This window comes from Gopherus evgoodei, chromosome 1 (genome assembly GCF_007399415.2).
Source record: "Gopherus evgoodei ecotype Sinaloan lineage chromosome 1, rGopEvg1_v1.p, whole genome shotgun sequence".
Classification (NCBI taxonomy): Eukaryota; Metazoa; Chordata; order Testudines; family Testudinidae; genus Gopherus; species Gopherus evgoodei.
In genome coordinates this window covers 79103209-79116709 of record NC_044322.1, presented here as the reverse complement: position 1 = coordinate 79116709, position 13501 = coordinate 79103209, and the positions used below count along the sequence as shown (strand labels likewise).

The following is a 13501-nucleotide window of genomic DNA, read 5'->3' as shown; positions in this document are numbered from 1 at the left end:
AAGCAGTGTCCTAGACCAGTGATAAGAAAATGTTGATCTCTGCTGCAAAAGTAATTTCTGGATTTTTAATTTCATTATGATTTCCTTACTGAGTGTATTAAAATCAGTGATGTTTTAAATTAACTTGACTGCAGGTGTCCATGGGTATTCATTTATTCAGCACTCCCCGTTCAAGCCAAACTCCCATTTAATAGATTCAAGTTCTGATTAATTGCACTATAATCAGTGCTGGGCTGGACTCAATCATTTTAGAGCTTAAATACTAAAAAATAAACTAATCTTCGAGATTATTTGTCTACTCTTCATCTGAAAGTTGCATAGCAAATAGTACTTGTCAGAAATTCAGGTACGTGGAGTGGGGTGAGGTAGGGCTGAGATCCTATTGGGGTGAGAGGCTTTTTAGACCCAAATGAGGTTGCTGAACAGGTTGCTCCAATCATTAATACGCAGAGTGGAAGAGTTATTCAATAAGAGTTGTAAAGTTTGTGGAGGAGGAAATAAAGGCATTTCGGGAAAGTGGTAGTGGGAAAGTAGGGGTGAGATGGTAAGTAGTTTAAAAATAATATGAAAATGGAAATGAGGGACCAAAAAAATGTTCATCTTTTCACTTCTTATTGCATTTTGGCAGGTGGAGGTCAAGGCTATTCCTGTTTCGCAGAAAAAAACATCTTTGCAACAAGAACAACTGAAAAAGCTCCAACGGATACCAGGCAGTCCTGCAGCATCCACTTCCTCTGGCACCGATATGACTTTTGGAGGACACCCTTCACCAAAACTTGATGCTTCATATGAACCTATGATAGTGAAAGAAGCTCGCTACATTGCTATTACAATGATGAAGGTAAATTACTGTCATTTCAGCAATGACAGTTATTCTGTTCTCCATGAGGAAAAGAAAGAGACTATATACAAGTGAATACAAGATCTACAAATCTCATTTTATTCATTATACCTCTCTTTCTATTTTGGGGTATCTGGATTTATGTAATCACATATAATTGCTCTTTCTAGAGATTTTTGATTTTTTACAAAAATCAAAATGATTTTTAAAATGTTGTGGAGTGACATTAAGTTGTCTGCTGTGAACCAAAGTAGAGCTGGTCAGGAATATTTTGACAAATCACTTGTCATCAAAAAATGTGAATTTGTTTAAACCAAAAGGGTTCAAGAAACAGGGTTGAATTTGACTGGTTTCCTGGCTCAACGTCAAGAAAAAAGCTTTGAAATGATCTAAACATTTTTGTTTTGACATTTTCTAAATGGAAAATGTTCTTTTTTGTTTTATTTGTTTGTTTGAAAGAACTTTCCATTTAGAAATTTGAGCTGATTAGCCTGGGGAAGAAAGGAAGAAAAGGTAAAAATCCAAAAAAACCTTTTCACTTGACCCCTCCCCCCCCAAAAAAATCAATTTTTCAGTTTAATATTTTACAAGATTTTGCCATTATAATAGGACAAAATTTCAACTTGAAGATATTGATGAGACAGAAAACAGTTTCCCACCCCTCTCTAGTCTAAAGTGCTCAATGCTGCTGCATTCTTGAAGGAGGACACTCCTCAGTAGTAAGGTGGACTGTATTTGGGGCCTTTATGTCTAAAGCTCATAAGGTCAGAGATCTATATGAAGGTTTTCCTTTTGTAAGAAGCCTTGAAGCCACTTTGTCTTTCAGATTCATCATCTTGAAAACGAGACATGTATATTTCTAGTCCTGCCTACATTCCAAGGAAATTGGGCTTACCTACTAAGTGTCTGAATTCTGTGGAGCAGAAGTCAGCTTTAGTTTTCAGGGCATTCTTTCAGACAAACAAAAAAAACCCTCCCATTCATTTCAAGATTTTCTTGGCAATGGTGGAACTTTAAGAGCAATATTTTTAGAAGAATGTCATCAGTTTAGATCAGTGTTTCCCAAACTTGGGATGCTGCTTGTATAGGGAAAGCCCCTGTCGGGCCAGGCTGGCTTGTTTACCTGCCTCGTCCGCAGGTACAGCCAATCGCGGCTCTCACTGGCCACGGTACGCTGCTCCAGGCCAATGGGCACCGCTTCCAGCACTGGTTTAGAGGTTCCTTTGCTTCAGTCTTTCAGTTCAATCAGGGACATCTTATTTTTAGTGTCAGGCTGTCTGGAGTGGTTTATGACTGAGGGTGCCTATTCCAGACTGTCAAAAACAGGACAGGCACCCAGAACTGGTAGTATATTGTTTAATTAAATTTCACCAAGTCAGAAACAAATATGAACTCTGGATCACTATAACAGACTTTACCATGGAGTCACAGGCAGTCCCCTTGGGCACTTCAGTCTATTTTGCCACGCAGGCAAGCTGGTCATAGAGATAAATGGTCACCCCAAAAGTCACAAAATATTCAGGTTGCTCTCAGTCCTAAGAACCCCAATCAATTGATCGCTTAGATTTGACACCAAAGACAACTCTTGTAGCCAACCGTATAGTAAATTAATTAAGGATTATTAACTAGAAAGAAGAAATGAGTTATTTACAGGTTAAAGCAGGCAATATGTATGCACAAATGAGTTCAGCATATGGTTCCAAAAGGTGACAGAGATGTAGTAATCAGTCAGCAATGAATGTCTTTTCAGGGCTAAGGTTGACATTGCAGATCTCTGCTTTTTGTTTCTTAGTTCTAGCCCTTATGAGAGTCCAACAGCAAAGAGATTAAAAGCTTTCATGTCAACTATCTTTATTTCCCTCTTCCAATATTCAAACCAATGGGACAAGGCCCTTCCGCATGCACTTTCAATGGGTGGACAAGGCAGTCAACAAAGCTTTTGTCCTACGATGGCCCACTTTATTTCGATAGTTCTCCTGGATGGGCAGGGGAAGACGCTTCCCATCTGAGTTCACAAATTCAGAAAAGGCATTTTTACAATTATAAAACAAACTTATATTTTACTTTGTAGCATGGAATACAGACGTTACAAGTAAGCTAATACAAAAATTTATGAGCATTTTATAGTCTGAACCAGTGGTTGTCAACTTGTGGCCCGTGTACTAGTTGTGGCCCAGTCAGCACACAGATGCGGCCCATGTGATATGCTCAGGGCCATACAGGTTATATATATAATATATATAAAAAATAAATAAAAATTGTATGGATGCTGCCCACACAACACACAGAGAGCTGCATATGTGGCCCACAATGGTTATAGGCTGAGAACCACTGGTCTAAACATCTCCTTGTAAGTCTAACACCTGTCTTGAACGATATTGACATATAAGTGAGCCGGTGTGCTTTCCAGCTATAAATTTGTCAGTGCTCAGTTGATGCCTACAGACTTGGCCAGAGCTGGCACCTCGTTTACCGGCATCACTCTTAGACGTCAGGACCCTCTTTTGGCTTTCCTGAAAAGGAGGAGGAAACATGGCACTGGACAGTATTCTTGGCATTGGCTAGAGGAGCTGTCATCCTGCTACTTCACATAATTTATGTAATTCCTCGTCAAATTCCTCAGACATAAAGAGATCAGGAAGTCTCAGTTCTTCTTCGAGTGCTTGCTCATATCCATTCCAGTCAGGTGTGCACGCGCTGCGTGCACGTTTGTTGGAGACTTTTTACCCTAGCAACACTCGGTGGGCCAGCAGGTCGCCCCCTGGAGTGGTGCCGGCATGGCGCCTGATATATACCCCTGCTGGCCCGCCCGCTCCTCAGTTCCTTCTTACCGCCCGTGTCGGTCGTTGGAACTGTGGAGCACGCCTAGCCGTTCTCCACCTCCCTAGCGTTTCACTCTTCTGTAGTCTAGTGTATATAGTTTAGTTATTATAGTGTTAGTTGTAGTTATAAAGTTAAGTAAGTATAGTTGTAAATAGTTATACTGAGGATCGGGGGTTCGCCCCTTTTTCCTCCCCGCGGTGCTGGGGCCCATGCCCGGTTCACCCGGCTTTAAGCTTTGTGCGGCCTGTCATCAGCCGATGCCAACAGGAGACCCGCACGACTCCTGTCTGAGGTGCCTAGGCGAGTCCCACCTTGTGGACAAGTGTCGGATCTGCAAGGCGTTCAAGCCCCGAACTAAGAAGGAGCGGGACAGTCGCCTGAAGCAGATCCTGATGGAGGCAGCGCTGACTCCCCCACCGTCTGCACCGACTCCGGCACCGGGACCAAGTGTCGCCTCCGCTCCGGACCGCCCGGCGCCGGCGAGGGCTCCAACTTCCCGCTCGGCACCGGCCCGGCACCCTAGCCGGCACCGCTCCCTCTCCCCGAGGAGCAAAAATCACAGGGCTCCTGCGGTGCCTGCAACTGCACCACAGTCAGAGCGTGGCTCAAAATCTGACCACCCCGCACCGTCATCTGCCGCGGCACCGAGCATCGCCGCACCGTCGACTCCGGCCCCTCAGAGGCAGTTGAGTCCGGTGCCATTCAGCTCCCCGGTGAGGACAGGGGTCGAGCTCGTCGCGCCCTCCACGCCGGAGACCTTCTCAGCGGCACGCGACATCATTGCGTTGACAGAGCCCGAGCTGCCCCAACCCCCGGCACCGCCGGTGTGGGTTATACAATCGCTGGGCAAGCCCGCCATGGTACGGCCGCATTCGCCAGGCACTACCGAGCGGCGGTCCCGATCTAAATCGAGGGACCACTCACAGCGCTGCCGCTCGAGATCTAGACGCCGCTCGCAGTCCCGAGACCGCTACCTGCGGCACCGGTCGTACTCGCGGCACCGTTCGAGATCCAGGTCGCCGTCGTACTACTCTCGGCACCGGTCTAGATCGCGGCACCGACGTTCATACCACAGCCGATCCCGGCACGGCAGCGGCCGGCACCGGTCGACCTCCCGGCACCGAGCTGGTAGCAGGTCCCGGTCTAGATCACGGTACCTCCATGACTCCCGGTACCATTCACCGGCACCGCGCAGCGACGTCGGGATGCGCAGAGGCCTGCCACAGTCATCGGCGGCTCCTCCCTGGCCTTCGAGGCACTCGTCCGCTTCGTCCCATATGGACAGCTCCTCTTACGGGGGTTCAGATGTGCACACCTGCACGGACCAGGGTCCACCTCAATGGTCCTTTTGGACGCCCTGGGCATACCACCAAGCCCAGGGCGAACCTTCGGGACAAGCTCGCTCCAACCCACCGGAGCGTCGTGCACCAGAGGCCACAATCAGTCGGCCCCCCCCCCTCAGGTACGGAGGAAGACCCCATGGATACCATGGGGCAGCAGGATTCCCGGGAAACGGAGGCCCCTCTGGAGGAGGCTTCAGTACAAGAACCGCTTCTCCCTGGGGTATCTTCGTCCTCGTCCCCGGATGAGGCGGTAGCGGGCACGTCTTCATCAGGGCCCCCGCCGATCGATCTCCGGGCACATCAGGACCTGTTGAGGCGAGTGGCCCAAAACATAAACCTTCCTGTAGAGGAAGTCCCGGAAGTAGAGGACCCGGTAGTAAGCATCCTCTCGGCGGAGGCACCGACTAGGGTAGCCCTCCCCTTCATTAAGTCGATCCAGGCAAAGGCGGACACCATCTGGCAGTCTCCGGCCTCCATTCCACCCACTGCCCGCAGCGTGGAAAGAAAGTATATGGTACCATCCAAGGGGTATGAGTACCTCTACGTACACCCCGCTCCCTGCTCCTTGGTGGTACAGTCAGTCAATGACCGGGAACGCCACGGCCAACAGGCTCCTGCTCCAAAATCCAGGGAAGCCAGATGCATGGACTTGCTGGGACGTAAAATTTATTCTGCTGGAGGCCTTCAGTTCCGTGTGGCGAACCAGCAGGCCCTCCTGAGCCGTTACAGCCACAACACCTGGGAGGCTGTCGGCAAATTTGCAGAGCTGCTCCCTCAGGACTCACGCCAGGAATTTTCATCTCTCCTGGAAGAGGGCAGGAGGGTCGCCAGAACCTCGCTACAGGCGTCCTTAGATGCCGCAGATTCAGCAGCGAGGACTCTGGCGTCGGGTGTAGCCATGCGCCGTATATCGTGGCTGCAGTCTTCCGGACTACCGCCGGAGCTGCAATACACGATCCAGGACCTGCCATTCGATCAGCAGGGCCTCTTCTCTGAAAAGACGGATCCCAGGCTACAGAGCCTAAAGGATAACCGGGTCATCATGCGTTCTCTGGGAATGCACACGCCCCAGACTCAGAGAAGGCCATTCCGCCCCTACCATCAGCACACTTACCCCCCGCCTCGCCCCAGACAAGACTTCAACCGGAGGCGAGGCCGGCCAAATCGCAGACGACAGTCAGGTCCGAAAAGCCACCGCAGGGACCCAAGGCAAACTTTTGAAGGTGCGCCCGAGAGCAGCTTACCAATCCCCTCTCTGGATCCACTTCATTTCCTCAACCATCTCCGCCACTTCCTACCGTCATGGTCCCAGCTGACTTCGGATCGTGGGTCCTGAGCACGGTGCAGTTTGGTTACCATCTTCAGTTTGTTTCTCCACCCCCCTCCCATCCTCCCTCCTCGTCCCTCTTCAGGGACCCCTCTCACGAGCAACTTATCGTCCAGGAGGTTCACAAGCTCCTGTCCATTGGGGCTATAGAGGAAGTGCCAAGGGAGCTAAGGGGCAAGGGGTTTTATTCCCAGTACTTCTTAATCCCCAAATCAAAAGGGGGCCTACGACCCATCCTGGACCTGCGAGGCCTGAACAAATTCATCAAAAAGTTCAAGTTCCGCATGGTAACATTAGGAACCATCATTCCTTCCTTGGATTCAGGAGATTGGTACGCCGCTCTCGACATGAAGGATGCGTACTTCCACATTGGGATCTTCCCCCCGCACAGACGGTATCTCCGCTTTGTGGTGCATCAGGACCACTACCAGTTCACGGTCCTCCCCTTTGGGCTCTCCTCGGCCCCCCGGGTGTTCACCAAATGTATGGCGGTCGTCGCTGCTGCCCTGCGACATCGTCGTATCCATGTCTTCCCTTACCTCGACGACTGGCTCATCCGAGGCACGTCGGAAGAGCAGGTGACCGGACACATCGCCATCATCACGGAGCTGTTTGCGAGCCTAGGCCTGACCATCAATCCGGGCAAGTCCACTCTGGTGCCTACGCGGAGCATAGAATTCATAGGGGCAGTGCTGGACTCCAACCTCGCGACGGCCAGCCTCCCCCGGCACCGATTCCAAGCCATAGTGTCCATGGTCACAAGCCTGCGGGCCTTCCCGACCACATCTGCTCGAACGTGCCTCGCTCTCCTGGGGCACATGGCCGCATGCACCTTCGTCACCAGACACGCAAAACTCCGCATGCGCCCGTTGCAGACCTGGCTAACGTCGGTCTATCGACCACGCAGGGATGCCATAGGCACAATTGTAACGATTCCACCGAATGTTCTAGGCTCCCTAGGCTGGTGGACAATGCCCTCCCAAGTGTGTGCGGGCCTCCCGTTTCACGCCCCACAGCCATCAGCGTCCCTGACAACGGACGCATCATCGCTGGGCTGGGGGGCGCACCTGGGGACCCTGCGTACACAGGGCCTGTGGTCACAGAGAGAGTTGACTCTTCACATCAATGTGCGGGAGCTACGGGCTGTTCGCCTAGCATGCCAGACATTCCAACGCCATTTGCACGGTCGTTGTGTTGCGGTATTCACGGACAACACAACGGCCATGTATTACATCAACAAGCAGGGCGGGACCCGGTCCTCCCCGCTGTGTCAGGAAGCAATACGTCTGTGGGACTTTTGCATAGCCCACTCTATTCATCTAGTGGCCTCCTTTCTCCCAGGAGTGCGGAACACCCTGGCGGATCACCTGAGCAGATCCTTCCTGTCCCACGAATGGTCCATCCGTCCGGACGTCCTCTATGTCATTTTCCAGAGGTGGGGGTTTCCCCAGATAGACCTGTTCGCCTCCAGATCGAACAGGAAATGCCAGGTGTTCTGCTCTCTGCAGGGTCGCTCCCCGGGCTCCCTGTCGGACGCGTTTCTCATACCGTGGGCGGGTCGCCTTTGCTATGCCTTCCCACCCTTCCCTCTCGTCCATCGAGTCCTGATCAAGGCCCGGAGAGACAAGGCCCGCCTCATCCTGATCACTCCGGCGTGGCCGTGGCAACCTTTGTACACCATGCTGCTCGATCTCTCCCTGGCAAATCCGATTGCCCTACCTCTTTGGCTGGACCTGATCACACAGGACTTCGGCAGGATGCGCCATCCGGATCTACAATCCCTCCATCTGTCTGCATGTCTCCTGGCTGGTTAAGCCAATCCGAGTTGCGCTGTTCCGATGCAGTACAACAAGTGTTGTTGGGCAGCAGGAAGCCTTCCACGCGTTCAACCTACCTAGCGAAATGGAAACGCTTTTGCTGCTGGTGCAGTCAGCACAACCACGATCCACTCGCCGTACTAGTCCCCACCATCTTGGACTACGTGTGGTCTCTCAAGCAGCACGGCTTGGCGATCTCCTCTCTACGCGTCCACCTCGCGGCTATATCCACCTTCCACCCAGGCGAGGCTGGCAAGTCCGTCTTTTCTCACCCAATGGTGTCAAGATTTATCAAGGGCCTGGAGCGGCTCTACCCCCAGGTCAGACGGCCTACCCCTACTTGGGACCTGAACCTGGTTCTAACCAGGCTCATGGCGCCCCCCTTCGAGCCCTTAGCCACATGCTCGCTGCTGTACCTATCCTGGAAGGTGGCCTTCCTAGTCGCTATTACATTGGCCCGGCGAGTCTCCGAGCTTCGGGCTCTGACCGTGGACCCTCCGTACATGGTGTTCCATAAGGACAAGGTACAGCTGCGACCGCACCCGGCGTTCCTCCCTAAGGTCGTTTCCGCCTTCCATATTAACCAAGACGTTTTCCTGCCAGTCTTTTACCCAAAGCCGCATTCATCCCGAAGAGAGCAACAGCTCCACTCCTTGGATGTCCGAAGAGCTCTCGCATTCTACATTGAGAGAACAAAACCCTTCCGGCGTTCAACACAATTGTTTGTGGCAGTAGCAGAACGCATGAGAGGCATGGCAATCTCCTCCCAGCGTATCGCATCCTGGGTCACGTCCTGTATCAGGACATGTTACGACTTGGCCAGTGTGCCAACGGGACCCCTGACCGCCCATTCTACCAGGGCTCAGGCTTCATCAGCCGCGTTTTTGGCTCATGTCCCCATACAGGATATCTGCCGTGCGGCCACATGGTCTTCTGTGCACACCTTTGCATCACACTATGCACTGGTACAGCAAGCTAGAGACGATGCCGCTTTTGGCGCAGCGGTTTTGCAGTCCGCAACGTCTCACTCCGACCCCACCGCTTAGGTAAGGCTTGGGAATCACCTAACTGGAATGGATATGAGCAAGCACTCGAAGAAGAAAAGACGGTTACTCACCTTTGTAACTGTTGTTCTTCGAGATGTGTTGCGCATATCCATTCCACACCCGCCCTCCTTCCCCACTGTCGGAGTAGCCGGCAAGAAGGAACTGAGGAGCGGGCGGGCCAGCAGGGGTATATATCAGGCGCCATGCCGGCGCCACTCCAGGGGGCGACCTGCTGGCCCACCGAGTGTTGCTAGGGTAAAAAGTCTCCGAACGTGCACGCGGCGCGCGCACACCTGACTGGAATGGATATGAGCAACACATCTCGAAGAACAACAGTTACAAAGGTGAGTAACCGTCTTATTCTAGGGTTTTTTTCATGGAAACTTCCAGCATAGCTACTTATCTTCACTTTCCAGCCATTTCATGGCCTGTCTCCACCCTACCTATCATCTCTCACATGCTATCAAAATGTCAACTCCTGTCTCCAGTTGGCTCATGATGCCAGTCTTCATCATCCACTTGTTAAATTTTCAAATAAGCGCCTTGTTGTTTTTTCCCATACAGCCCCTCACACTTGGGAGGAGCTTTCCATAAACATCTGCAAAGCTAACTTTCTGTTCTTCTTTGAGTGATTGCTCATATCCATTCCAGTTAGGTGTGCGCACGCCATGTGCATGTTCGTCGGAAGACTTTTTACCCTAGCAACACTCAGTGGGTCGGCTGGGCACCCCCTGGAGTGGCGCCGCTATGGCACTGGATATATACCCCAGCCGACCCAGCCACCCTTCAGTTCCTTCTTACCGCCTGTGTCGGTCGTTTGGAACAGTGGAGCGCGGCTTAGCTGACCTCCACTTCCCTAGCTACTCGTAGTTCTCGTTCGTTATCGTGTATATAGTTATATAGTTATAATTCTTTATATATATAGTTATACGTTTTTTCTTTACTAGCATAGTTAGTTTAGTAATAGTTAGTGGGGTTCGGGGACTAGCCCCTTCCCTGCACCCGGTGCTGGAGCCCATGCCTGGCTCACCTGGTTTCAAACCGTGCTCGGCCTGCCACAGGCCGATGCCGACAGGAGATCCGCACAACTCCTGTTCGAAGTGCCTCGGGAAATTGCACTTGACAGCTAAGTGCCCCATTTGCAAGGCTTTCAAGCCAAGAATAAAAAAGGAGCGGGACATCAGGCTTAAGCAGCTCCTCATGGAGGCGGCCCTCACCCTTCCACTTTTGGCACCGAACGCTGGTCAGTCGGTGAGCAGAAGCGCGTCCGTGGCACCAGACTGCACCAGTACGCCCAAGGACTCATGGCACCGAACGTTGCCAGCACCGAAGTCAGCTCAACGACGCTCCCTCTCCCCGAGGTTGAGAGAGGCCAAGACTCCTGCTGCTTCGGCACCGACCGCACCGCAGCCAGAGTGTACGCCTAAGTCGGACCGCCTGGCTGCGACACCCACTGCGGCACCGACTAAATCGGCACTGTCGATTCTGGTCCCACAAGGGCCGTCGAGTCTGGCGCCTGTTAGCTCTCCGGCGCATGCCGCAGTAGAGCTCACCATGCCGTCCACGCCAGAGGCGTTCTCAGCGGCGAGGGACCTGATCACCCTGACAGACTCGGCACTGCCTCTACCCCCGGCACCGCCGGTGAGGGTAATCCAATCCCTAGGCAAACCGACCTTGATTAGACCACCCTCTGTCGGCGCAGCTGACCGGCACCGCTCACGATCATGGTCCCGCAGACACTCCAGGTCCAGACGGCGCTCCCGCTCTTGATGCCGTTCGCAGTCCCGGCACCGTTCTACCACATGGCACCGGTCAGACTCATGGCACCAGCTGGACTCTCGTTCACCGGCTCATTACCCGCGGCACCGCTCCAGTTCACGGCACCGCTCCAGGTACTGTGCCTCCCGAAGCCATTCACGATGCCGAGATTAGAGATCTCGGTCGACCTCCCAGCACCGATTTGGTCACAGGTTCCGCTCTCGATCCTGGTACCGATATGCATCCCGGCACTGGTCCCCGATACCGAGGGGAGCCATGTCCGTTGGAACATCCGCACAAGGCTTCTCCACTCCTCCATGGCCATCCAGGCATACGTCGGTGTCCTCCCACGCGGACAGCTACTATGGCCAAGACCGCGATTCCGATGTGCCCACCGGAGTGTTTCAAGAAGCCCAGTCTCAGGACCCAGGACCTCACCAGTGGTCCTTTTGGACACCTTGGGCGTACCACCAGGCCCAAGGTGCCCCTCTAGTTCCAGCCTGCTCCACTTCATCAGAGCACCGAGCACCAGAGGCCACAGTTACTCGTCGTCCTCCACCCGGGACTACTACACCCACTGGGTTCCCCGGTGCCACTGGAGCAGGAACCACCGCAGGAGCAAGAGGCCACACAAGACCCGCTCGTACCCTGCGTTACATCTTCTTCCTCTCCAGATGAGGCAGTGGCAGAGACTTCCTCCTCGAGGCCGCCTCCAATAGACCAAAGAGCCCATCAGGATCTCCTCAGGAGAGTGGCGCTCAACATGAACCTCCAGGTGGAGGAGGTCCCGGAAGTCAAGGACCCTGTAGTGAGCATCCTGTCAGCAGATGCCCCCACTAGGGTGGCTTTGCCCTTTATCAGGACCATCCAGGCTAATGCAGACACCTTATGGCAGTCCCCAGCCTCCATCTCCCGTACGGCAAAGGGGGTCGAGCGCAAATACATGGTACCCTCTTGGGGGCACGAGTATCTATATGTCCACCCCCCTTGGTGGTTGTCCCAATCGGTCAACGAGAGGGAGTGCCATGGCCAACAGGCGCCAGCCCCAAAGTCAAAGGAGGCTAGGCGAATGGACCTACTTGGCCGCAGGGTGTATTCAGCAGGCGCCCTACAGCTCCGGGTGGCAAATCAGCAGGCTCTACTGAGCCGTTGTAGCTACAGCACCTGGGCAGAGGTGAGTAGATATACAGACCTACTCCCCCCGGACTCCCGACAGGAATTCGTTGCATTCCTAGAGGAGGGGAAAAAGGTGGCCAGAACCTCCCTCCAGGCTTCTCTAGATGCGGCCGACTCTGCAAACAGAACTCTGGCCTCCGGTATCACCATGAGAGCATCTCATGGCTACAGGTGTCCAACTTGCTGCCTGAACTACAATATACCCTCCAGGACTTACCCTTCGACAGTAAGGGTCTGTTCTTGGAGAAGACTGACCCCAGGCTACAAAGCCTGAAAGACAACAGGGTCATCATGCGCTCCTTAGGTATGCATACACCCGTGACGCAACACACATCTTTCTGTCCCCAGACTCACCGCCCGTACTTTGTGCCCAGACACAGGCAAGACTTTAGTAGACAGCGCGGGCAGGGTGGCTGTAGACGCCAGTCTGGACCCCAAGGGGCCCAAAACCACTGCTCCTCAAAACCACTAGCAGGGCCTAAGTCTACCTTTTGAAGGTACGACCAAGGACGTCGTATCAGTTTCAGGACAGGATCCTTTTCCTCCCTTCTCCAACCGCCTCTCCTACTTCCTCCTGGCGTGGTCCCAATTGACCTCAGACCTGTGGGTCCTACGCACTGTGAAACAAGGATACCACCTCCAATTTGTTTCATCCCGCCTTCCCACTCTCCCACCCAGTCCCTCTTCAGGGACCCCTCTCACGAGCAGTTCTTCCTACAAGAGGTGCAGATGCTCCTCACCGTAGGAGCAATAGAGGAGGTGCCGCAAAACGAGAAGGGCAAAGGGTTTTGCGCCTGGTACTTTCTGATCCCCAAGTCGAAAGGAGGCCTCAGGCCCATCCTAGACCTGTGAAGCCTCAACAAGTTCATGATAAAGTTGAAGTTCCACCTGGTCTCCCTAGGGACCATTATCCCGTCCTTGGATCCTGGAGACTGGTATGCTGCCCTCGATATGTAGGACGCGTACTTTCACATTGCCATTTTTCCTCCACACAGGAGGTACCTTCGCTTTGTAGCCAACCACCAGCACTTCCAGTTCACGGTCCTCCCCTTTGGCCTCTCCACGGCCCCAAGGGTGTTTACAAAGTGTATGGCCGTAGTCGCCGCACACCTCCGCCGACGTTGGATACACGTATTCCCGTATCTGGACGACTGGCTCATCAGAGGGACCTCCGAGACACAGGTCAGACAGCATATAGACATTGTCAGGGACCTATTCACACGCTTGGGCTTGATGCTCAATGTGGAGAAATCAACACTGGTCCCCCCACAAAGGCTAGACTTCATAGGAGCTACCCTGGACTCCAATCTAGCCAAGGCCTACCTACCCCAGCCGCGATTCCAGGCAATGGCAACGATCATTCGAGGTCT

General features: G+C 53.0%; 1 protein-coding gene across 14 annotated transcripts in view; it reads left to right on the top strand.

Annotated features, from left to right (window-relative positions):
• Nucleotides 1-13501, top strand: part of MYCBP2 (MYC binding protein 2) — a 463608-nt gene that overhangs the window by 303602 nt on the left and 146505 nt on the right. For all 14 annotated transcript variants that reach the window (XM_030566987.1, XM_030566958.1, XM_030566968.1 and 11 more), the window contains one exon: nucleotides 629-841. In XM_030566987.1, coding sequence (XP_030422847.1) covers nucleotides 629-841 — 213 coding nt within the window. The remainder of the gene's footprint in view (nucleotides 1-628; nucleotides 842-13501) is intronic.